Source organism: Brachyistius frenatus, unplaced genomic scaffold (assembly GCF_029030835.1).
Source record: "Brachyistius frenatus isolate BFR_SWC_R1_liver_20210118 unplaced genomic scaffold, ASM2903083v1 Contig_29, whole genome shotgun sequence".
Lineage (NCBI taxonomy): Eukaryota > Metazoa > Chordata > Actinopteri > Embiotocidae > Brachyistius > Brachyistius frenatus.
In genome coordinates this window covers 3,896,726-3,921,414 of record NW_027210628.1, presented here as the reverse complement: position 1 = coordinate 3,921,414, position 24,689 = coordinate 3,896,726, and the positions used below count along the sequence as shown (strand labels likewise).

General features: G+C 45.0%; 3 protein-coding genes across 10 annotated transcripts in view; 2 read left to right on the top strand and 1 right to left on the bottom strand.

The window, feature by feature from the left end:
* Nucleotides 1-3,427: 3,427 nt before the first annotated feature.
* On the top strand, nt 3,428-5,939 carry slc10a4 (solute carrier family 10 member 4). The gene is made up of 3 exons (XM_069699269.1): nt 3,428-4,005; nt 4,219-4,429; nt 4,942-5,939. The coding sequence occupies exons 1-3, from the start codon at nt 3,494-3,496 to the stop codon at nt 5,458-5,460; spliced, it is 1,242 nt and encodes a 413-aa protein (XP_069555370.1). The 5' UTR covers nt 3,428-3,493; the 3' UTR covers nt 5,461-5,939.
* A 384-nt stretch (nt 5,940-6,323) lies between these two features.
* zar1 (zygote arrest 1) lies at nt 6,324-8,610 on the top strand. The gene is made up of 4 exons (XM_069699270.1): nt 6,324-7,029; nt 7,932-8,024; nt 8,220-8,294; nt 8,373-8,610. The coding sequence occupies exons 1-4, from the start codon at nt 6,328-6,330 to the stop codon at nt 8,514-8,516; spliced, it is 1,014 nt and encodes a 337-aa protein (XP_069555371.1). The 5' UTR covers nt 6,324-6,327; the 3' UTR covers nt 8,517-8,610.
* Nucleotides 8,611-9,667: 1,057 nt separating this feature from the next.
* The window catches only part of fryl (furry homolog, like), a 63,393-nt gene continuing 48,371 nt past the window's right edge, over nt 9,668-24,689 (bottom strand). For 6 of the 8 annotated variants that reach the window (XM_069699255.1, XM_069699256.1, XM_069699257.1 and 3 more), the window contains 10 exons: nt 23,546-23,755; nt 20,876-21,279; nt 18,652-18,859; nt 18,343-18,492; nt 18,014-18,112; nt 17,201-17,269; nt 14,562-14,579; nt 13,626-13,736; nt 12,346-12,539; nt 9,668-11,720 (listed from right to left, as the gene is read on the bottom strand). In XM_069699255.1, coding sequence (XP_069555356.1) covers nt 11,480-11,720; nt 12,346-12,539; nt 13,626-13,736; nt 14,562-14,579; nt 17,201-17,269; nt 18,014-18,112; nt 18,343-18,492; nt 18,652-18,859; nt 20,876-21,279; nt 23,546-23,755 — 1,704 coding nt within the window. In that variant the 3' untranslated portion in view covers nt 9,668-11,479. The remainder of the gene's footprint in view (nt 11,721-12,345; nt 12,540-13,625; nt 13,737-14,561; nt 14,580-17,200; nt 17,270-18,013; nt 18,113-18,342; nt 18,493-18,651; nt 18,860-20,875; nt 21,280-23,545; nt 23,756-24,689) is intronic. The other 2 variants (XM_069699258.1, XM_069699261.1) reach the window with 1 other exon arrangement.

The window sequence follows — 24,689 nt, the reverse complement described above, 5'->3', positions numbered from 1 at the left end:
TTGGGCCAAGAAACAGAAGGAATGGACGTTAAACCAGTGGAAATCTGTACGTTGGTCTGATGAGTCCAAATTTGAGATTTTTGGTTCCTCCCGCCGTGTCTTTGTAAGACGCAGAAAGATGGTCTGGGATGAGTTGGACCGCAGAGTGAAGGCAAAGCAGCCAACAAGTGCTCAGCACCTCTGGGAACTCCTTCAAGACTGTTGGGAAACCATTCCAGGTGACGACCTCATGAAGCTGATTGAAAGAATGCCAAGAGTGTGCAAAGCTGTCATCAAAGCAAAAGGTGGCTACTTTGAAGAATCTAAAATATAAAACATATTCTGGTTTGTTGAGCATTTTTTTGTTTACCACATAAAATAAAATAAAAATAAAGAAAAAGCATTGAATGAGAAGGAGTGTCCAAACTTTTGACTGGTACTGTATATACTGTGTGTCTAATCGTTAATGCAAAAAAACACTTCAACTATAGAGTTTTTCTCTGGTGTGGACTCTGAAGCGTAATTAGCAGGTCTTTATTTGTGTAAAACTCTTGTGACTCTTGAGATCTCCTTGCGGTGTAAAACATTTCCCAAACACATCACAACCGAATGGTTTCTCTCCTGTACGGTATCTCTTGTGCCGCTGCAGTTTGGACTTCTGGCCAAATAATCTACCACTCTCAGAGCAGCTAAATGATTTCTTGCCAGTATTACATCTTCTATCATTTACATCGGCTTCATTACTACTCAGTGTTTAAACCTGCCTCAGGTGCACTTGTCTCTTTCTAATCAGGATTACTGTCGTCAGTCTCAGAATCAGAACCTGACAAAGGTCTTTTCCAGTCATTATAAATGTCGTCAGTCTCAGAGAGCTCTGACGACTGCTCTTCTTTTATTGGTTGTCGATGACGATGTGAAACGAAGTTCTTGGCGCATTCTGATCCTCCATCAGCTTCTCGTTTTCGTGCCCTCAGCTGAGCAGCTGGTTAGAGGCTCCACCTCTTTGCTCTCATCAGTCATGACACCATGAAGGAGGTAGGACTGAGGTTTCTCTTCATCATCGCCACTCTTCTCAGTGAATGGAAACTTGATAGAACCACCGTCCTCCAGCTGTTGAAGCTGCTTTCCTTCCAGATTGCTCCAGACTTCCTCCTCCTCTTCTTTAATGTGTGGGCTGTTTGGGTCCTCCTGGTTCAGACTTGGGCTCGGCTCAGACGGAACCTCTTCCTTCACCACCGACACCTGCTGGTCATCTACACACCCATTATGGACAAGTGAGACTTTATTATTACACAGATGTGAGTGATGCGGGCGTTCACTCTGCTTCTATGTAAATGAAGTGAGAATTCTAGTTGGTATTTTACCCATCAGGTAATGACATGATGTCATCTGTAATAGGCCTGGAAATTCAGCAGGACAAAGCCAAAGCCTCAACACACACTTGACATGTCGATATCATTCATTGTGACTTGTACACTAGTGAGGTTGACCTTAACCTCTGATGTCTATAGCACATAAATATGTTTCACAACTTGCCTGAGAATCATCATGTTTTCAGTATCACACTATTCCATTAATAATTGTCTATGCATATATACATTATACAGAGAATTTGCAAACACCTAATTTGGTGTATTTATAATGGTGAGAACTTGCCAAAATGCCAGATTATCAAAACAAAAATTTAGCCCCCCCCCAAAAAAAGAACAAGCTGCTTTTTCTGTGGGAAATATTCATAGTTCTTTACTCTCTTCTTCAGAGCAAGTAACTTGTGCTCGCTCTGTTCTTTGTGTCATTACCAGGCTGCATGTAAATCATCTTTACTGAAAGGTTCAGCTTATTGTAAAAGGACAGTCTTGTTTGTCCTGGACTGCACCTGTTTCAGTGTCAAATGTCCAGCTGCCACGTGCTCAGGAGAAAGTGACACAGTGTAACATACCTGAAGTCCCCCACTGGTTGAGAGGAGGGGGGGCGGGGTGTCTCTGAGAAGGGGAGGAGACAGAGAGCCTGAGTCACTGATGCTGCAGACTGTCCCGTCCTCAGCCTCCTGGTGCCCTGAAGTCACGTGACGTCAGTGAATGAATTCATCCAGACGCTCATCTCAGTGTTTGAGTTTCCCTCAGGAGCACTTCCTGTGGGCTGCAGACACACAGGACACAGACAGCTCACATCGGTGACGCTGGATATGATGAGCTGGTGTATTATAATGGGGAGAAAACTGTCACAGCAGCAGACCACAATATTTCACCAACACTGCTCATGTTGTTCAAACTTTACAAGACTAACACAAATTGTGGTGTTACTCTGAGAAACTGATGGACTTCAGTTCAATGAGACATAGAAACTGTCTAAGAGGAGGCATGGAAAGTAAAGTAAATATGACCGTCTCCTGTATTTACTGTAATTTGAAGTCACTGACTTTGTTGGGGTTTTGTTTTTGGTGAAACTTGATATATTTCCTCCACAACCTCACTAAAGGAGAATGTTTTACTTTTTATCTGGCTGAAAATTTTATTTTATTTTTACCATCATAAAATATCACCGGAATTTAATCGACCCAACGTTTACTCTTCAGCCTCAGTACTTTCTGTGTGCATATTCTGAATGACTCTGAAAGTCCTTTTACTGCCCATACTGTAGTAGGCTGAATAATTTCAACAGCATTTGAGTTTCATATAAAAGTGTTCCCCATCTAATCTCTCACACAGATGGATGTTTTTACATGAGAGGTGACAGCAGGATGTGAACACTTTCAGTCCCAGCAGTCACTGGTTCATTTCTGGTTGATTTTATAAACATTGAATAAAGTCTGTATTTGCTACGGATGTTGTTGAGACTATTCAAACATAAATACTCACGCAAATAATCAGCAATAAAGCAAACATAAAGTTTGAGATGGGAAGTCGTGCGTAATGCGCCCTCTTCCTGAAATAAACAGCAAGGCCAACAAAAGAAGAGAGCACGCGGATTTTCACAGTTTGCTGCACGAGTATAAAGATCAGCACAGTTTTCATTCATGCAGGCGGTGTTTACTCAACCAACACAAACAGCTGTCTTCAGTACAGCTTCTCTTTTTCATGCATCTAAATGATCTCGTTCATCCTCAGAACATGTGAGAAACAAATTACCAGTTGGACGAGTGTAATTTTCTAAATGGAAAACTGTCGATAGGAAATGATTAGATTGATATTTCGGGGACCTTTTCTTCCTCCACGGAGCGGAACGCATTTAAAAAGAGAAGCCTGGGCGGAATTGATTGGTCCAGCCACTTTCGCTGAAGCTAAAGACCGTGTGCAGACTCCCCTCCAGCAGTCTAACGCGGAGCCGATCCGTGGCACCAGTCTGCCTCAGTGAGTCGCTTTAAGACCAGTACCATGGCACCATCATATCCCCCGGCCACTGGATCCTCCGCACTTTCTTATTAGTGGCTGCGCGCCGCTAGGGGACTCATTTTACGCACGAGCACCGACACAGGCACAGACCAACTGTGGAGATCCTCTCCTCCTGTTGCACCATGGAGAACTCCAGCCTGCTGGGCGGCAGCTTGATTCTCACGTCAGACACTTTGAAACAAGTTGTGGATTCTCCGGGGGACGGGGTTATGGATGGATTAGGAGTGGCCCGCGGTGCAGTCTTTCTGGACGGCAGCGCTTTCAGGACTGTCGCTGGAGCTGAGTTCATGGCCGTTCCCCCGACGGAATCCCCTCACCTGATGCCTGCCTTTTGGGATTCCCCGCTCAACCACGGAATCAATGTGTTTGTGGGACTGGTCCTGTGCTTCACCATGCTGGGGCTGGGCTGCACGGTGGAGGTGAGCCAGCTCGGAGAACATATCCGCAGACCCATCGGGGTGCTGCTGGCTCTTGTGTGTCAGTTTGTTATTATGCCCTTGGTGGCCTTTCTGTTGGCTTTAGCCTTCTCTCTGGATGATGTGGCAGCGATGGCCGTTCTCCTCTGTGGCTGCTGTCCGGGAGGGAACTTATCAAATATCATGTCTCTGCTGGTGAACGGGGAGATGAATCTGAGGTAGATCTACTGTACTTAATATACATAACAGGAAATGAGCTACGTGCTAAATGTGTCATACATTTGAACAGTGCTGTGTGCCTATTATTCTGACATTTACGCACGAAAATAACAGCCGATAAGTGAAATTTAAGCATGACTGTAAAGTTGTACGTGCATGGTTAGAGCCGGTCCGCCTCCTGTAACGGCGCGTCTTTGCTCTCCTCTCCCCAGTATCATCATGACCATTTCCTCCACCTTGCTGGCGCTCGTGTTGATGCCGCTCTGTCTGTGGATCTACAGCCGGGCCTGGATCAACACACCTGTGGTGAACCTCATGCCCTTCGGGGCCATCATCCTGACCCTGTGCAGCACTCTGATCCCCATTGGTTTGGGAGTCATGCTGAGGTACCGCTACACGCGTGTGGCCGACATCGTTTTAAAGGTAAGAGCAATTTATCAAAGTTAATTAGTTCAGTCGTTATGTGTCTGCTGGATGCTGTACTTTTGGTTATAGGGACCACCTTTGCGCAAAAGCGCACTGCGTATTTTCGGTGGCTGTCATTAGCGGAGGGGGATGCTGACCACAGGGAGAGTGACATCAGAGGCTCTGTGTCAGGAAGAGCTCCTCCCCTGTCATTTATGATAAAAGCCACTTATGAGGGAGGGCCACATCAGTTGGAGTAGACAGTAACGTTGGGCAGCAGAGATGTATTGATGCAGACTGCAGCCCGGTTTGAAAAGTCAAGGCAGATTTAATCAGAACTGAATAGGAGGGTGAAAATGAATTTATGATACCCTTTATCCCCATAGATTTATGATTCAGATTAGGAAGAATTTAGATTTAAAAAAAAAACTTTAACAGGAAATAAATCTTAGGCAGAGTAAGAGCAATGATACATGTAAAGGTCTATGGCTGCCATAAGTGCAGAAAGTCATCCAGACTTGTGTCTGCAGGCGTCTCTGTGGTCTCTGCTGGTCACCCTGGTGCTGCTCTTCATCCTGACCGGAGCGATGCTGGGGCCGGAGCTGCTGTCCACCATCCCGCCGTCTGTCTACATGGTGGCCATCCTGATGCCTCTGTGCGGCTACGCTGCAGGTTACGGCCTGGCCGTGCTCTTCGACTTGCCCCCCAACAGCCGCAGGGCCGTCTCCATGGAGACCGGGTGCCAGAACGTGCAGCTGTGCACTGCCATCCTGAAGTTGGCCTTCCCCCCTCAGCTGATGGGAGGGATGTACATGTTCCCCCTGCTGTACGCCCTGTTTCAAGCAGCCGAGGCCGGAATCTTCATCCTGGCCTACAGGATGTACAGGAAGCAGGTCCTGCACAAACCAGATCCCATGACGGACGGCGAGGACATAACATATCAAAGGTTTCACGATGAGGACTTTGACTCGTCTTATGGCGCGGTGACAGTGAGTGACCCAAACACCATCATGCTGGACCCCTGTCCTCCTGATCCAACACCTGTTTAACACACAAATAAAAAACAAAAGCAGCTCCCTACCACTGATGTAGAGGAGCAGGTTAAGACCTGCAGGTGGATTTATCATCTCCATTGCTGTCATTCATAAAAGAAACACCAGGAAAACAGGGACACTTTGGGACACAAGGGAACACAGAATGTTTATCACTGACATGAGTGCTTAAAAAAAAAAAGAGAGTTGCTTTATGTCATCCGCTTCATTCATTCAACATAACCACTGATGTCTAATATAGTCATTAAAAAAAAAAAACATGTGAAAACATCATGTTACATTAAACAGCAAATCACAGCATCAAATCAACACAGCATCAGTGCTTTAAGATGTATGTGCATGTGTGCGTGAAAGTGTGTAAGAGAGACCAAATAAACATATCAGAATTATTCAGCTTTCCTGTGGAGAACCTGTGCTCCGGTGTGAACACACTGTGCCATACGTGTACATTATAAACAACCGTATCAAGAAAATTAAAGGCATGAGAGGAAACTAAACTTGCAGGGTTTTCCTACCATTATAACACTCAGTGCAGCACCTCAGCTTCCTCTAGCTTCCTGTTTGGTTAGGAGGCTGTTATTTTTTTCTGGCAAACAAAACAAATATTTTTTTTATCATAACAGTGAAAAAAAAAAAAAAAATCATGTGAAAATGCATATTTTAGTCAAATAACTGCCGACGAGCACCCACCGCTACCACAAGCCGCACAGACACCGAGGAGAACCCCTGAACCTGGAGCTGCACCTGCGTCACGTGCCTGCTTCCTTTGATGGGACAAGTCCCACACCTGGCCTTAATTAGGCCTAATGGCGCGCTCCTGTTGTCCAATCTATTTAAATAGTTACAACAAGCGGCCTTGGTTGGATGAAGAAAATGGCAACGTACGGTGAGGAGCCAGTCGACAGCTATTTCTATTCGTCTTACAACCCTTACATGGGCAGATACCACCGGCCTAAAGACGCTGGGTGGAAATATAAAAGTTACCTCTCCCACTACGGAGACTCTTCGGATGCCTTCAACAACCACCAGCGCGCCCAGCTGAAGTCCATCTTATCTCAGATCAACCCCAAACTCACCCCGAGGCTCAGGAAGGCAAACACCAAAGACGTGGCGGTGCAGGTCAACCGGAAGAAGGACGCCGCGGTGCAGTGCTCCATCGGCCCGCGGTCCCTCCTGGCTATGAGGCGGGACTTCCAGCGCAAGAGGCGGCAGGAGCCCGCGACGCCCGGCGGAGGCGCAGGCAGCACCTCGGCGGCAGGCGGGGTGCGTTACCCGCGCACCCTCGCCGTGTACTCACCCATAGCTTACAGAAGCGTCACCTCCTTCCTGGTTGACGATAACAACAATAATGAAGACTCGCGTGGTGTGGAGCCGCCCGGTGACCCGCCTGAGTCCGCGGGGGACACCGTTAGGAAGAAGGGCGTGGACAGCCAGGCAGGTGAGGACGGAAAGACCGCGAAGCTGCCGGAGCAGAACAAGAAGCCCAGGTCCAAACTACAGGTGAAGAGTGACGACACGCAGCCAGCTGCGGAGGAGCCAATGGGCAAGGCGCGCGTGCGCTTCCAGGTGAGTTAAATCACGCACGCACGGAGTCCCGATCCAAGACTGTGGAAAGTTGGCAAACCCCCACTTCCTGCTGATTTATAAACTCTTTTCATTTTATTTTTTTCCTGTTTTTAATACCCGACGTTTGTTTTTAAGTGAAACGGCCCTTTACTGCTCAGTCACCGTCCTCATGAGAATAAGGTGCAATGGATTTTCTTATAGATCTTTAAACACAAAAACTACATGTAGGCCTAAATAAATCCTCAGTAAGTGACCTGGATTTGTGTTAGGCCAGTTTTTCACTGTCGGAGTACTAGCCACGTCAAGAGAAAAATTCAAATGTAAATTTGATCCTATAAAGAAGCCTCGTTAATTTGTTGTTCCAACAATAGCTATTTTGTAAAATCGGATACTTTAAATTTGACATAACCTCTTTTAAAATTGTCCTGCTGATTCCTGAAGCTGCTCTGAAGTGCATAATACAGGAAAAACTCTTAGGCTTCATGAGTGAAGTGGAATTAAATGGAATATGGACAGTGTCTTGATTCAAAGCTCTGCCTAAAATTAAACTCTTTAATATTGATAATGTATGTGCATAATGTCCTAAAAACAAACCTTGGTCATAAATTCAGTCTGTAATTCACTGCCAACAAGTATCCTCAGACTCTCTCTCTCTCTCTATATATATATAGATAGAGCTCTAGATTTTTTTCTCATATATATATATATATAGAGAGAGAGATATCTAGATATATAGATTTGAATCAAGACACTGTCCATATTCCATTTAATTCTACTTCACTCATGAAGCCTAATAGCCTTATATATATATATATATATATAGTTTTATTTTTTTAATGGTATTAACACTGAATGGGCTGGAACAAACACACACATTTTTTTTCTTCCTCTTCGTCCATCAGTTTCTGGAACAGAAGTATGGATACTATCACTGCAGAGAATGCAATCTGCGATGGGAAAGTGCCTACGTGTGGTGTGTTCAGGGCACCAACAAGGTGAGCAGCAAGTTGACACGTTAACAGCTGGATCAGTACAGAAGGATCTAATCTAAACTTGTGTGCCGATAGTGTTCAGATGGGGAGCCTTCTGTTAAATTATTGTGCTGGCAAAATTAAGATTTGAATGAGCCACGACACATTTTTAAGCTCCAATAGAGACCCTTGTCCTGACTGCAGTGGTGCGTGTTCCAGGTTTACTTCAAACAGTACTGCAGGAAATGCCAAAAGGAATTCAACCCATACCGTGTTGAGGACATCACCTGTCATGTAAGCTCTTTTCTTCTTTGCTCTGTCAATTTCAAACAGCTCGTGTAGCTACTAAACTTTTTGTTTTTCTCCCCTCAGACTTGCAACAAAGCCCGCTGTTCCTGTGCAATAACACAACGGCACGTTGACCCCAAACGACCCCACAGACAGGACTTGTGCGGCAGATGCAAAGGCAAGCGTCTCTCCTGCGACAGCACATTCAGCTTCAAATACATCATCTGAACTCTGCCCTGAAACACATCAGCATATGTTCCTGTGTGTGGGGGTGCCTTCAGCCCACTGCCATCATATATGCAGGTGCACTAATGGCACCTTGGATGCAACACATTTGATGTATCAATACTTTATTTCATGCCTGTTTTGTGTTGATGAAACTGATGGTAATCACACTTTGCAATGTAATAAATGTCTATCATGCATTTTGTACTGAATCATTCTTTGCATTTAAAGCAGTCTGATTTTTTGACTTAAAGGAAAGTAAAATACTAGTCTCGACCCCTGTAAGATGTACTAATGCTGAATGCAGCCCTTTTAAACTCTGCTACTGGAGATGCTGATTTTCTGGAGGATGTGAAGATTAAAGACTGATTGTGCAGTGAATAAACTGGAGGAATGAGGCCGAAGCCCCGAGTCAGAAGCGTATCGCTGCCTCGCTTCACTTTAAAGCTGCAGCAGCTGTTGTGGATGCAAAGAACAGGAACTTGCTGACAATTCATGGGTTTCTGCTGTTCTGAACATTTGTGCTTTTCAGCTCAACCTTGACTTGTCTCTCTGTACAGTTCGGTCTAACATGAGCCGGCTCCAGGACACTGGAAGTCTAGCAGCATATATCAACCCAAACACTGTGGTTCCACAAGTTAAAGAACTATGCTGCGTTTCAGACGGCTGTAAAGTGGGAAAGTTCTTATTTGGGAACATTAAAATGATGGATTTAATGAATTACCAGCTTGTTTTTGGTTTGAATGTCCATTGCAACAAGGTAACATCCAGTTTAATGCTCTCAAATCTACTGGTATGGTTTGTCAGTAACGGTAAGTGAGCCAGAAAGCCAACATCACTTTAGACTAATTACATGAAGATAAATTTATTAAAGTAATTGCAAAGTATTGTTTAATGTTAAAATATCCTGTTCTAATTAAATTTGTAACGAATGAACTAAATTAACCATAAAGTGGCTGATTTTTGCAGAGCAAGTATCTCTTCCTTTCACCACAAAACGCTTCCGTGTTGAATGACGACAAACCTACTTCGTCTTCTGAAAACCTCTGACTTTCCGTGTTGGATATTCCCAGTTCGACATGCATTCGGGTGTATTTCCCCACTCTGAGGTTAAAACCTTCCCAACTGCCCATGAACGCACCACGAGACCAAGCTGATTCTGATTAGGTCTTTATTTATCCAGAGAGAAGGCTGGTATGCGAGTGAACAAGGAAAAATGTATAATGCAGCTCTACATTAAAACATCTTCCAGGTAAATAATATATTCATTAAATAAGAACAGCATTCAAATGTACCAGACAAGCAGGTGGGAGAAAAAAACAACAAAAAAAAGCTCTCTGAGGAATGAGTACAGTGACTATTACAATGTGCCATGACAAGCTTTCCAAAAAAAGCATTCAGGTAACAGTTCATGTCCCGCAGTCACAGCAGCAAGTAGGGCCATCCTGAAAGTATGTAGCGCAGCTTCGACGACGGCCGTTTCCCCCCTCGGAATTAAAAAAAAGAAGAAAAAAAGGCAGCGGAGGATGAGCGCTGCTTGGCAACGTGATCAACCAACATGGACAAACACAAACCTCAGTCTCCCCCTCGTAAGGCCGTAAGCAGAGCCTGTGCCGGGGCGCCGTGCTGACGGAAGATCACAGTGGAGAGAGGGAATGCATATGGACATGGATCGGTGGGGTCCAGCAGGAGATGGAGGCTACTTTGAATCTCCCATGCCGTCGCCATCACAAAGGCAAGACAGGTGGCGAGTCCCAAATGACCCCTCCGCTTTTTTTTCCTTTTTTTTTTTTTTTTAATGCAAGACCACGACCAACAACCAAGGCAGCCTCTGGGCAAATTAGAAGTTTGTGTGAATGGATGACAAAAAGGTGGAGGGGATCATTAATGACTCAGATCTGGTCTTGGCTTTCTCTCATCACATTAGCTTTATACAGACATCCTATTCGGATGAATAGTGCATTACACAAAAGTACAAGGGAAAAATACTGGTTTTACACTATACATTTTCTAAAATATATACAGAGTAAAATAAGTTATGTTTCCATAATGAGCTGTAGCCAGTCTGCACTCATGTGCAATTATATGCATTTGTGTGTGAGCGTATACCAGAATATCCAATATATATCACACAGTCAAAGAGTCTCTAAAGGCATCTACTTATTTGGTTAAAGAGTGAGTTTTGCGTGAAGACCTGTTGAAGGGGACTCTCCTCTCAGAGCAGATCAATAAACAGATATATTTCTCTTTTTACACTCCCTGAAGGCAAACGTTTCCCACAGGGTTACAATTACATGTTAAATATCCTAACATTTACAACCTAGGATGTTAGCTCTAATAAAAAATACATTTCTCAAAAAAATATTCTTGCAGTGCTTTTTCTCTTTCAAGCATGCGTTTGAAAACTCTTCTTTTTTTCTTTAAACAAGATTTTTCTGAGTTTGCTCATGAATCCTGACGGTGTGTCCTCACACGTACGACACCTCCTCTGGAGTGTATGACATGCTTCAACACCAAACTCCCAGCCCAGGTTCCCCCCATGAGGACCCCGAGGAGGACCCCGAGGAGGACCCCGAGGAGGACCCAGAGGAGGACCCCGCTCAGTGTGATGGGCCCTTCAGGTCAGATCCAGCAAAAAATGAAAACAAAAAAACAAAAACTAAAAAGTTGTCATCCCACAGCGCCGTCTCTGATTCTCCCCCAGGCACACCACCACATGACTTATTGCAACAGAATTTTGCAAGTTGGCTTAGTCTGGGAAAAGGTATTAGCTTTAAGCATTCATACATGTAATAATATATATTAAGAGTCACAGTTATTCCCACACATCCTTTAGCCCTTTATAGGTGGAGTCTCTCTTGTCCTCCGCCCCTCGCCGTCTACCCTCTCTCCGCAGCCGAGGCGAGGTTGGTGTAGAGCAGCGGGGTGTTTTAGTCCAGTCGAGTCCGGCCTGCAGCAGCGCAGCCTCACAGCCCGGTGCTGACCATGGTGGTGAGGGGCTGGCAGGCCTGCGCCTGACTCAGAGCCTCGCGGATCTGCAGGTTGAGCTCCATGAGGCGGGTGCTGGCCTGGGACAGGTCCCTGCTGGGGCCCACCACCGCCAGGCAGCCCGTCTGGCCCAGCGTCTGGTGACGGAAGAAGATGTGCAGCAGCGTCTGGACTGCGTTATCCGTCTCGTTGCCAAAGATGTCATTGGGCCACAGAGACCTGGAGGTGAGGAGGGTCGGAGGAGAGAAGAGAGAAGAATTTGAGGAGAAAAAAAAACGTGATCGTACAAATACATATTTCAGTCCCTCTGAGGTTGTTTGGGATTGTTGCGATCAAACACACTTGATTTTGCAGCAGGTGCTCTCAAAAATTGTGATGCAAGTCTGCCAAGGCTTCAGGAACTTTTGACAGTAAAATGAATGAAATTGGCAAAAATGGCATGTAATCACTTTTTATGATAATAAGGATACTGCACATCACAAAAAGAGCTGGAAACAATCTTTCTACTTTCTGAACTGAAAGAAAAGTTGGGAAAAAAAATGTCTGCTTCATAAAAGTAACATAGCTTTAAAAAAACAAACACTCAGTGACTGTAACATTGAACACAGGCTACTTTAAAAATGAGTTCAAATGCTTTTTGAATATTTAAAAAGTATTAATTCAACACGCACTGTCTGTGAAAAACCGACAAAAATTACAAAGAGAACAATAACATTTAAAAAGTTAAAAAAAAATAACATTAAATTGTCTCTGATTTTTTTTTTTAGGCGACTTAATCAATTTATCGACTCGTTCCGTCATCACAAACAGTGCTTGCTTTGTGTTTGTGCTTCGTTCATCTCACCTGAAGATTTTGACCTGCGTGAGGGCCGAGCTGAAGTCTCTGCCTCGAAGAGTTTCTATCAGTGACTGGATGGCCGTCTCCGTGTTGGTCTGGGCGTTGTCCGGCATGCACACGTCCTCCTGAGCATCGTTTCCTGTTTCTGCCTCCTTCAGGCAGCTCTCCAGGATCGTCAGCTCTTCAGACATGTTGGTCACCTTGGAAACAGACAGATAAACATTATTTTCACAGCTCTGGATAATACACGTGCAAAATCTACCCGAGAGGTCGGCAAAATAAACCTCGACTAAAAATTAAGTGGACATGCTGATCCCATCATTCTATATAGGAAATTATTTAATTCAATTAAGTACCATAATCTAATTAAAGCTCCATCGAGACGCAGCCCAGAGAGACATCGACTGCCACTCAGATTTAGACTGTTTATGTAATCAAAACCTGAACTGTATTTTACACCAACAGGCAACGGATATGTTGTTTTAATGTCAAACATTTTTTTTAATGAAATACAACAATAGAAAGTGAAGAGACAGTGAGGCAACACTCGGTGAAACACAGTGCTGCATTTTGTCTGCTTCCGTTTCTCTAAAAGACAGACTGCAGGTGTGAGCGGACAACGTGAATGAATACAGAAAACTTTAACTAAATGTTTTGTGATGTCAGTGTATGAAAGAAACCTAAACAACAATCTGTTACTAACTGCATGTATCTCTGCATTGCGCTATGAGCTTCAATGGGACTTTATGGACTGACTTCAAAAGCTCTAAAACACCAAAAAACATGTCATTTTTGAAGAAATTATTTTTCAATGTCAACAAGAAAACACTCCAAATGTTCTAGTGTGCTTTTATTGAAAGTGTTTTAGCCTTCTGCATCATCGGCTGGTTTGGAAAACCACTGAGACACGGAAAGAGTCAGAGGAAATGGTAACCACAGCCAGTGAGCCGCGAAGAACCCCGTTAACAGGTATGGATTGTACTGATCAACAAGGCAAACAACATTGTGGGTTACAAGAGGCACCCGCTTGTCTCTTCATTTAAACTAGACGGCAATATTGTCCCCCTTTATTGACCAAAAACATATCAACATCTTCACTTGTCCCACAAGCCATTCAATTTCTCAACATAAAGGGCTCATAAATCAAACAGGAAGTCCAGCTGGTCTGGCCCTCCTTCCATCCTCGGTGCGAGTACGTCTACTCGTGTATATAGATTGCTGAAACTATGCGTGTAAGAGAACTACGAGTATAATGTTGATTGTGCCGCAATTCAATTTGGTCTCACCTCAGCCTCCCTCTTGATGGTGTCCACCCGGGTGATGAGCTTGCAGTAGGCCTGGAAGAGCAGCAGCAGCTGGAAGTGCAGCTTGTAGAGCCTCCGACACAACTCCAGCTCCTGCAGAGACGGAAACAGAAACGCGGGGTCACATGTCGGCGTAATGGGCCCGGCCTGCACTGCAATTACTCTGATGATCGTATGATTAGACGGATGGGTATCCTGGGTTAGAGACGGGGGGGAGGGGCGGGGGGTGAAAAGGGTTAACGTGGGCGAGTGCAAAGTGCCGTCTGGTTTGGCTCCACGGAGCAGGAGGTGAGTCTACTGCCACTAGAATTAGTCATGAGATCTCAGTTAGAAAACTATCCATCACCACCGCAGGTGACGCTCGCTGCGGAGCCACTGGGACCAGGCATGGCGGACTACATGAATGGTGGGTAATAACTACTGAAAGTAAAGACCCGTATCCAGGAAAACATGGAAGGAAAAAAATGATTTGAACAGATGTGGGAAAACATGCAAAATGAGAATAAACTAGACTGAAGAACAATATGAACTCTCCGCCGTCCTTTGCTATTGATAACGCAGCCGCTCCTCTGCACTGAGGAGCTCATTTCATCTCTCTGCAGACAGAATCAGTGTGCAGTACGGACAGGCTGAGGTGCTGATTATCCAGCCGACAGGAACAAAAAGCAACAACAACAACAACAACAACAACAAAAAAAAGGAGAACACATTCTGATTGGGTGGATGAGGGAGTTGAGGTGGGTTACATGACCAATCAAAGCAGAGACAGAGATACAGAGGAGGGTGGGGGTGGTGGTGGTGGCGGCGGAGCGGTCTGTGGCTGTCAGCAGCGCAGGTATGTACAGAGAGATATGAGATGGTCAGTGTTTTTGTCCGGATGTCGTCATTATTAAAGTCTATAATAGGAGAACCACTTACTGCTAGATTTTCCATTTGCTAAGCAAGAAGGTGAGCAGGTCACACGCGCACACACACACACACACACACAAACACACACAAAACAACAACAAACAAAACAGAAGGAGAGAAAGACCAAGAATTAGTGAGCTTTAACATGACAGCTAAGACACAGTGACCTGACGGAGCGAGGAGCGGCGCTTCACCGGCGTCCCGTCTCACAGGTCAGGAAGGCTCAAACACAAAGCAGCTCAGGTTCAGCAGTAACAGAAACTTTTATTCTGAAAAGCTGAATAACAGCGTGTGTGATGAGGCAGAGGAAAGATGTGGTAATAAAGTAGAGGCTACACAGAAAGAGGAGAGGTGCTTTTTTTGTTGTTGTGTGATGACAAATAGCAGCTTTAACCTGAGACAACGGTTTGTGTGGGAGGGAAACGCTGAGGGAAGCTGCAAGCGTCGAGTCCACAGATCAGCGAGAGGAAACAGAAACCTACAGTCCACCGTGTGGACAGAGACACCATGCAAAGACTGCAAAGACTGCACAACCTGCGTGTCTGTCATGAAGTCATGTGACACAAATCTTAAGAGTTAGAGTTGCATATTGTTTCCTGTACACAGCTACTCCTACTGTCCTTTTAGAGTCCAGCCGTTAGATATCCAACTGTTCTTCAGGTTTATTATTCATGTTTTATTTGATTATTAAAAGGAAGTGAAATGGTTGGAATTCTCCTTTTCTCAGACAACATGTCACATCACTGGCAGACAGTGTTGTTAGTGGTATTGAGGTCTGAGGCTGCATTCACACCAAATCAGCTGCTTTTTCTCAAAATTTGTTTTACAGGACACAGAGTGCCAAATTAATGTAGAATAACACTGGAAGGGGTTTTCTGCTATAAAATATCAGGGATTTGCAATAATTCCAAGTTGAGAAAAAATATTGTGACGCTATTAATAAAGAAAGAGTCATGTGATCACTTTCTACAAAAATATGTATCGTGGATATCTCATCTTTTATTTCCTTAACTGAAAGGACCACGTGTTACAAAAGGGTCCCTGCATCATTAAAAGTCCTGCAGTTTAGAATATGAAGTCCGATCAAAAAGTTCTGAGGCCGTTCCTGTTGTGCACAAACAGCGAGCAGCACAGCGATGTGAGCGGAGCAGGAAGTGACATCGCTTGATCAACATCTGCTCCTGTGCTACCGGTGTTTTTGTGGCCACTGGTATGTGTGCATTTGTGATGTCGCCATGGACCTGAAACTTGAGCTGAGGGCGCACATCAGATTTTTGAGTCAAACTCGTGAAATCTGCAACGGCGGAAAAGTTTAAAGTGGCATTCATGTTTCAAGAGGAGCAGAACGTCACTGTTCAAGTCCAAAGAAGGCGCGTCAGGTCACCAGCGCCACGCTGTTTGCATGCTGATGGTTTTCTTTGACATTTGTGGGGTTGCGCACCGTGAATTCATCCCTCGGGGTCAGAGAGTCAACAGTCCACCGTTCTGAGGCGTAAGAAGGGAAACATTCAGCGGAAATGATCGGCTCTGTGGCGCGATTAGAATCGGGTTCTCCAACATGACATCACGGCCAAACCCAGCACGGTTGAAACACATACGTTTCTCGCCCACAACGACACAATCGTCGCTTCCCATCAGATTTGGCGCCCTGTGACTTCTTTCTGTTCTCCAAAATATAGTTAAAGCTTGAGTGTTGGCGTGTCGATGCTGTACTAACAGTACTCCGATCCAGCACCAATCACAGATGCTTCTTGACTTGCTTGCAGAACAGGACTTCCTGGAAGTATTGGGAGCTTTGCAAGCCGTGAACAACAATAGAGACTTCTCCTCATGTTCTATTTTAGATTTACGTACAGGATGCACGTAAACAACAGCTTAAAACACATCTTACTTAAATGCAAATTGCCAAGGATCCCTATAATATAAAAAAAATATAAAAGATTCTTCTCTTTTGATGTTTGATGGAGTTTGGCAAAGTGAATGGCATTTAGGTAGCGGGGTTAAAGTTCCCAACATGACATTAAACCAAGGGGCTTCGTAGTGAAACACCCACACCTCCACACCACCCTGCAGGATGCTGCAGTGATGCCTGATTTGGTGTGAATGCAGATTGAGAGGCGCAGCAGCATCTAAACAGGCCAGAGTCCCATTTGCAGGCACATCTACATGTTGTTTAATATGATACAGCTAATTAGCTATGCGACCTGGAAACTGATGTTGGCAGTGCACTGCATCTGCTGTGCAGAACAAGATGAGTCTTCATGTCTGTAAATTTAATGAGAAGGAGACTTTAGCAGGAAAGACTGTGGCTCATAAACCAAATATGGTTAGCAGCATGGGAAGTAATTTGATTGGCTGAATGGAAACAACTTCTGTGTAAACTGAGAACTAACAGTACTCCGAAGAAATAATACAAAGATAGGGGCCGCCAAAATTGGATTTTCCCCATATGGTTTCTGGTTTTTTTTCTCCAACACAGATGATGTGATGTCTACAGTATAAGTAAACTGTCGCACAAAAAACACTTACTGTATAAATCAGTTGGACTTTATCCATTCAGCTGCATCATGACAACCTTCATTCCTCAAAAGTCAGACTGATCAACACAAACTTTCCCAGCTAACAAACAAGTGAGTGTTCCCTCCTACCTCTGCGTGAGTATTGGGTCGTTGGCTGCTGTCTTTGTCTCCAAACGTTTTCCTGCAATTCTCCAGCCACTGGAGGACGAAAACGGGTGAGAGACAAGACGGGAAGAAAAAAAAACTATAAACAAGGCTTCAGGAAAGGAGAGGAAGCATTGCAACAAAAAAACAAGAGCTTTTTTTCCTCCCATGGACGTATGCATCTATATCTGGGTGTGTATATCATAAAGGTTGGTCAGGGAGGAGATTTAATAAGAGTGTTGTACTTAGCGAATTAAAGCAGGCCTGTTCCAGAGCACGGGATAGCATCTATCCCTCCAGGAACATTGCCGTCTCATTCAATTAGCGCCCCTGCATCCCAGAACCCTCTGCAATCTCATCTCGCTCTTCCCCTCCCCCATCCTCCCTTCTTCCACCCCTCAAAGCCTCTCCTGCCCGGCCCTCTGTAACTGATTTAGGAGCACTGAGGGTTATTTTTATCCTTTCAGCAGACTGGTGATGCAGACACTAACAGCAGCGAAGTCTACTCATACCAAACACTGATTTGATGTCTGTCCGCTCATGAGACAGACCGGCTTAATCTTGCACAGCATCAGCTGTTTGTCTTTATGTTCTCCTGGAGATAAAAGGCACTTCACATATATTTCCTAAACTCAAGAAGAGAAGCTATTGTGAGACAGTTCCTCAGAGTCTCTCTCATATCCTGACGCAGCAACTAAAAATGAAGCACAGAGGATGTGAGGTGACGTGTCCTGAGGGAAAAAAAGCTCAAAGAGAACGTGTAAGCAGACTTGGTGGATGGTGAATGTGGTGACTTACGAGCTCTGCTGCTTCTCTCTTGGCGTTGTAGGTGTCCAAGTGTTCCTGCAACTCCAGCACACTAAACTTCAGAGTCTCCAACAGTCCACAAGAGACCAGCTACAACAGCAAGACAGGACACCACATACATTAAGCCACAACACCACCCAATACGTACACAGTACATGACACAAAAATATGTCGACAGCAGGACACACATACACATTATGGAATATGCATAACATGCAGCACTGTTTTTTATTTTTAACAAAACTGCAGCAGCATTATTGCAGTCTAGCTTTGCCGGTTTAATTAAAATGATTTTAGGGGACCAAGCAGAGGAGCCTCACCGTCTCAGCGTCCAGCAGCACAGTGGGACACTGCGAGCGAGACGTCATGACTTCCAGGGAGCTCAGGAACTGATTGCCCATTCGCTGGAGCCTTTCCCCGAGAAAGCGAACAGATGAATGTGTAATGGAGCCAAATTTCCTCTGAATACTCTGTTAAACGAGGGAAAGGAAGGGGGAAAAAAAAAAATGAAAAAAAGGTCCTGCTAAGAAATCTCACTGGTAAACAACTCAGTTCAGGCGACGGATACGGTGCAGCCTAGTCAGGCAAAAACACAACAACACCCAAGGAAGCATGTGGCCGGTATTTACCTGAAAAAGTCGGGAAAACACGTGAAAAGTGTAAACAGCAGAGGACCCATCTGTGTCTGACAACATCTGGTTGACATGGCAACGCCAAGCGTCTTCCTCATTGTCGTAGGCAACAGGCTGGAAGGCTGCCAGGATGGCAGAGAGGAAGGGCGAAGGGGGCGGAGAGGCCTGGATCTCTGGGAAGCCGTCTGCGTCACCTTCATCTTGACTGAAACACACATGAGGGCCAATAAGCTACAATCCGACATGTTCTCCACTCCCCTCAGTCTTCACTGAAGGACAAATGTAAACACACTCGCATGCTCTTCAGCACTCGCTGCAAGTAAACAACCTCACACTGCTGTAACTCTGTCTGCCTCCCTCACTGGAAATTCTGCTGCAGTATATTGAGAGCTCTAATCTACTGCAGTGCTCCCACAATAACATGAGCTATTAGCATTTTAGCATCATGCAAACATCTCTCGCACACACACACACACACACACACACACACACACACACACACACACACACACACACACACACACACACACACACACACACACACACGTACGTGCAGATACTCACAGGCCTGTAGGACCAAACAGCCTGAAGAAGCAGACAGAATACAAGTATCTAAAGCCTGCGCTGCCGAGCGCCGCAGCGGACACAGTCTCTGTCCTCATCCTCACCCCAACTACCGCTCGTCTTCCCCTTACTCTCTCCCCTCGTCTACAGCACGACTGTGCTGCAACTGCTAACAGCACTAGCGCACTGCACTCTCATCCCACACAGGACTGCAGGGAGCTCTGTACAAGCTATATCTACACACACACACACACACACACACACACACACACACACACACACACACACACACACACACACACACACACACACACACACACACACACACACACACTTCTGCAAACAGAGCCAGCTCTCAGCATCTCAGTGGTAGAACGCTGCTGACTTGTTTTTATCCTGCTCGCGTCCACTCACATAAATCCTCACACACTCTAAACTGGTTAGTTAACGTCCTGCTGTTTTCAGACACTCAAGAGTCCCACACACACACACACACACACACACACACACACACACACACACACACTTGCTTGTCATCCATGTGTGGCTCAGCTAATTCAAATACCGTGCGTACAGTGATATATGCAACCAGGAGGCGAACTGAGTGATTTTGTCTGCAGGTTTTTTCAGCGCTGCTTCTTCATATTCCTTCATTGGAGTTTAAATCACTGACTTTACTAACTGTCCTCCAGCCAGATTTTGGCCCACCTTGAAAGAGGGAGTATGTGGAAGTGGAGAGGAGCCAGCCAACACTGGCCCACCTTCACAGCTCCAGGAAGCCATGCCAAGAAAGAAATTACCCACAATGCATCTCAAAAGTACTCGTCTCAGAGAAGCTAGACTAAACACATACTGTAATCCATTAACGAGTGTTTGTATCGTTACAAAAATGAAAAGGATAATGTAGGAAATGTAGACATTGCTGTTTTTGAAGCACTCACTTGTAAAACCATTTAAAAAAAATCTCACGATTCAATGTGCTGCTGTCATTAATATATATATATAAAAAAAAGAAATGTACCATGTGGTCAGTCAGTCAATCAATCAATCAATCAATTATTTGTTATGCTGTATGGACAGATATTTATGTATTTCATCTTGTTATCACGTCACTGGTCAACAGTTAAAATTACCGATTCACTCAGTAAATAGCTGGGATACGCGTGAAGTAGCATTTTTTTCTGATGCTTAAAAAGCCTAATATTTCATTAAAACTTAAGGAACTCTTCTGATGATTAATAAAACCCAATGGGAAACCTAGTTGTCAAACCTGATAAGACACATGTCCTTTCTCCTTCTCATCACAGTAAATGATGCTACAGTACCTCTGGTAAGTTATGAGATCTTTACCATTTTTCCCAACATGCAAGTTAGTTTTACAAAGTGAATCCTCAGAAATAGCTAACGATTCATAATTCACTTTGGTTAGTGTGGCTCAAAGCACTTGCATCTCGGTGGGTCACAATTTTACGTGTCCAAACGAGTCTTAAAAACACCTATTGACCAGTATCTATTTCTCTTTCGGGGGATAAAAGAAGATTTACACAAAACATTGATTGGGTAGGAAAGCATGTCATGCATCTAGCATTTTCTCTGGTCTGTAAATTTAAATGTTTGAGTTGTTGTGATCCCAAATAAAATTCTTGGACACGCTCACCTGGACATGCCAGAGAAGTCGGCCTCCTCCTCCTCACAGCGCTCATCCAGTTCCTTCAAGGCCTGCGTCACATCCTCTTCCCACATGGAGCCACAGGTGCTGTCTGGATCCGGATCTGGATCCGGCTTCGTCTCCGGTGCCGTGGGCAGACAGAGAGGCAGCACTGTTCGTGATTCTTCCTCACAGAGGGACCCCGGTGGAGTGTCTATGGCCGGCGGGGGAGGGGGGGCCGGATCCAGGTCCTCCTGAGGGTCCTGGCTCTCCTGCGGGTCATGAGGGTCCTGGGAGTACGGGAGGTCGCACAGCTCCGATGGGTCCGAGGGCAGAGGGGGGGCGCTGCAGAACCCCGTGTCCTCGCTCACACTGCTGCTCAGCTCGTCGCCTGCCGTCATGCTAACGGCATCCTGTGAAACAAAGCCAGAGGGGGGCGCTCAGGAGCAGTGGGGCAGGTGACTTCACACAAAAAAAACATACATTAATCCCCCCCTCCCCCTCCATCCTCCCACAAGTTAGAGTGGTTGTCATGACAACAATGGCTCTTAGTATCAATTCAGGAGCGCAAACTTCCTGCTGAACCTCTATTATAGCTTGAATTAAGGCTGGCATAGCCTGCACTTAAGAGCACAAATTAGCTTCTATTATACAAGTCAGCACTTTTCACAATGTTCAGCTCTGGGGAGATCGCTCTGAATGTCCCTCTGTAAGCTAACGTCTCTGTCTGTCTCCATCTCTCTCTCTCTCTCTAAAAAGAAAAAGAATCAACAAACAGGACCCAATATCAATCTATCACTGAAGTGCCATTTCAAAACTTCATGTGAGTGCTAATAAAACAGCAGCATGGCGGCGGAGCGACGGGGACGGAGAGCCGAGCGGACAGCAGATGAATGAGACGCGTCCGCTGTGACGCATGACGACTGATTTATGACTGCCTCTGCATAACTGCACAGAAATAACGGACCGCATTAGTGACATAACAAATTCAGCAGTAAAGTATTGTAGGTGCACTTCGAGTGAGGTAACCGAACAACTGGATGTATTTATAGTACTAATTTGCATAAAAAAAACAAAAAAAAACAGCTACAGTGTCAGACGAGAGCAACCCCGGATTTATTTGTCGACATAAAACGCAAAGAAGGGATGCGTTACAGATGGCACAGCGGGTTCTCATTAACAAGACTTGTTTTTTTTTTACCCGTCTTGTGTTTTTTAAATTTGTATTTAAATGTCTAATGAATTAAGAAAGCTAAGTGTGGCAGACAGCCAGTACATCACAGAGACAGCAGCTATATTACAGAAAGCTTTTAGAAGTGGTCGCGGCCATCCTGGAGCGAATGAGTAAGAGTATTGATGGTTTTATCTGGGGCTCATTACACTAAGAGCTGGGGCTGTGATGGGGGAGATGTCCTTGGGATGATATTGAGACCACTGGCTAGATCGAGTTCCTCGTAAGTTGCATTGGGCTCTGTGTATCGAGCACCGTCACTGGAGGGTTGGAGCGCCTGCTTGAAAACTGATTTGCACACATACATCCATCCATCATCTATACCCGCTTTATCGTGAACAGGGTCACGGGGGGGCTGCAGCCTATCCCAGCTCACATTGGGCGAAGGCAGGGTACCCTGGACAGATCGCCAGTCCATCAAAGGGCCCACACTTATAGACAGACGGAAACAAAGACCATTCACGCTCTCATTCACACTTAAGGACAATTTGTAGAACCACCGGTGGGAGGAAGCCGGAGTACCTGGAGAGAACCCACGCAGGCACAAGGAGAACATACAAACTCCACACAGAAAGGGCCGGAATCAAACCCGAAACCTTTTTGCTGTGAGGCGACAATGCTAACCACTGCGCATATATATATATATATATATACACATACATACATACATACACACACACATACACTTCATATGGATGAGCTCAGGTTGTTCATGTATTCCTATATTCAAAGGTAAAAGACTGGCCCGTTAAAATTCCCACACTGTACTGTACATGTGAATACAAAACAGAACAACATGCTGCATCATTGTTAGTATAAGTGATAAATGTCAGTAGAAGTAGACAGCATAAGAAGGGCTACTGCATGTTAATATGTTAGTAAAGTGAAAGGGTTTCATTGGCTGGTTTTCACTTAACTGCCCTTTTAAAGTGAACACCCCACTTGTAAAAGACTCATACTCACACATGCGTCTGCCGAGGACAAAGGAGCTGGTGTCCCATTCACAAGTTTTTAAATGGAGAATTTAGTTGGAATGGTCAGTGGCTGTGTTATTGGAGGTGAGCAGTAACAGCTGACCTGAGGTGAAATTTTCTCATCAGCTCTCCCCCAAAATCACACAATCAAGCACCCACTGCTGTAAAGGGAGCAAGAGCTAAAGAGCTTGGGCACCCGCACCCAGAGCAAAGCAATAAAGCAAGAGGTCGGAGGAGGAGTTAGAAGCAGCAAAGGCAGCACACTGTCTTCTTTACTCGACAGTAAGCAGACAGTTAAAAGAACCAGCCCTTTTACCCAATCCAGAACCCCATGAAGGTAGCTGACCATCTGTCTGAATGACAGGGCTGAGAAGTAGCGCAATAGCAGGTAAAAAAAAAGTTGAAAGGAAAGAAACAGGCAAGCTAAAAAGCACCCGAGCACCACAGTTTATTGCTGCTCCCGATTGATCGCACCTCAGGCAGCTGGCTGCTGGTGCTGTCTGAGTGGGCCATCTCCAAAGTGGGGCTATCCAGCCGAGGGAGGGAGGACAGGGAGGACAGGGAGGGCAGGGAGGGCAGGATGGTGGCCTCTTCAGTCACGGCACTGCTGGAGGATTCTTGAGACTGCTGCAGAGAGTCCACGTGGTTGGACGCAGTGTCGTCTGTGGCAGAGTCGCTGTTGAGCTGGACGAGAAAAACACAACGACTGGTTGGCTTTTCTGTTGAAGCACGCATGAACACAACACAGGTTGTTTTATACATCATCTAGTTTGATGCAAACCTTTATGAGAGGCACACTAAGGACTGAGGCCAAGTCAAAACTGAGACTGAAAAAACAGTATTTAGGAACATTTGAAGAAGTCTGACCTTTCCTAAACTATGATGCACTACATACTGCTGACACTCAACATGGCCTTACTGTGGGTACTGCTCTTCATGTGTAACTACTCAATTATTATGAACCATACAAGAGTTGATCACTAGTTTAGATGTGAAATACATTCCCAATTTGAATCTTAGTAATGCAGGCACACCATGTATGAAAATTAAAAGGAGCAGAGGTACGGTGGCCACGTTCACATCTGGCATTAAAAAGCGTCCTGGGTGATCCGATCACAAATGGACAGCTCAAAGAGCGCATCCAGGACGCATGTTAATGCCCAGTGTGAACAGGGCCTGTGACACTGAATTAACTTTAAATTTAATATACAGAACTTATTGACATTATTCAGGTTTCTGATGCAAGCAGAGCATATTTAGTCATTTTAATCCATTCAACTGATTCTGCACCTTAAAACCGCTTCAGACAAATGGTAACATCATGCTAACATCCATCATATCATTTACATTTTATGAACATGTTATCTCAGTCAAAACTCTGAGGGGAATCTCATATAAATGCTGCATGCTCATTTTTCTAGTGTGTAAAACTGGATGACTACAAACTCTTTGAGGGCAAACTTTCACTAAAGGCAAAAGCTCATTCTCTCACCGTGCACTACCAAGATCAAGAAGCGCAGAAGAAGAGAGAAAGAAAACTTTAGACTGAGGTAAAGCATTTCCATTAATAGCATTATTATTTGTAGCTTTGAGTGGGGCCTTGCTTGCAAAGCAAAGG

What these genes read in the sequence shown, in the direction of transcription:
- zar1 (XM_069699270.1), top strand. Translation starts at nt 6,328, where the DNA reads ATGAAGAAAATGGCAACGTACGGTGAGGAGCCAGTCGACAGCTATTTC. An exon ending in AGGCGCGCGTGCGCTTCCAG is followed by an intron (nt 7,030 to 7,931) that starts GTGAGTTAAATC and finishes TTCGTCCATCAG; the next exon opens with TTTCTGGAACAGAAGTATGG. An exon ending in GTGTTCAGGGCACCAACAAG is followed by an intron (nt 8,025 to 8,219) that starts GTGAGCAGCAAG and finishes TGCGTGTTCCAG; the next exon opens with GTTTACTTCAAACAGTACTG.
- slc10a4 (XM_069699269.1), top strand. Translation starts at nt 3,494, where the DNA reads ATGGAGAACTCCAGCCTGCTGGGCGGCAGCTTGATTCTCACGTCAGAC. An exon ending in AACGGGGAGATGAATCTGAG is followed by an intron (nt 4,006 to 4,218) that starts GTAGATCTACTG and finishes TCCTCTCCCCAG; the next exon opens with TATCATCATGACCATTTCCT. An exon ending in TGGCCGACATCGTTTTAAAG is followed by an intron (nt 4,430 to 4,941) that starts GTAAGAGCAATT and finishes TTGTGTCTGCAG; the next exon opens with GCGTCTCTGTGGTCTCTGCT.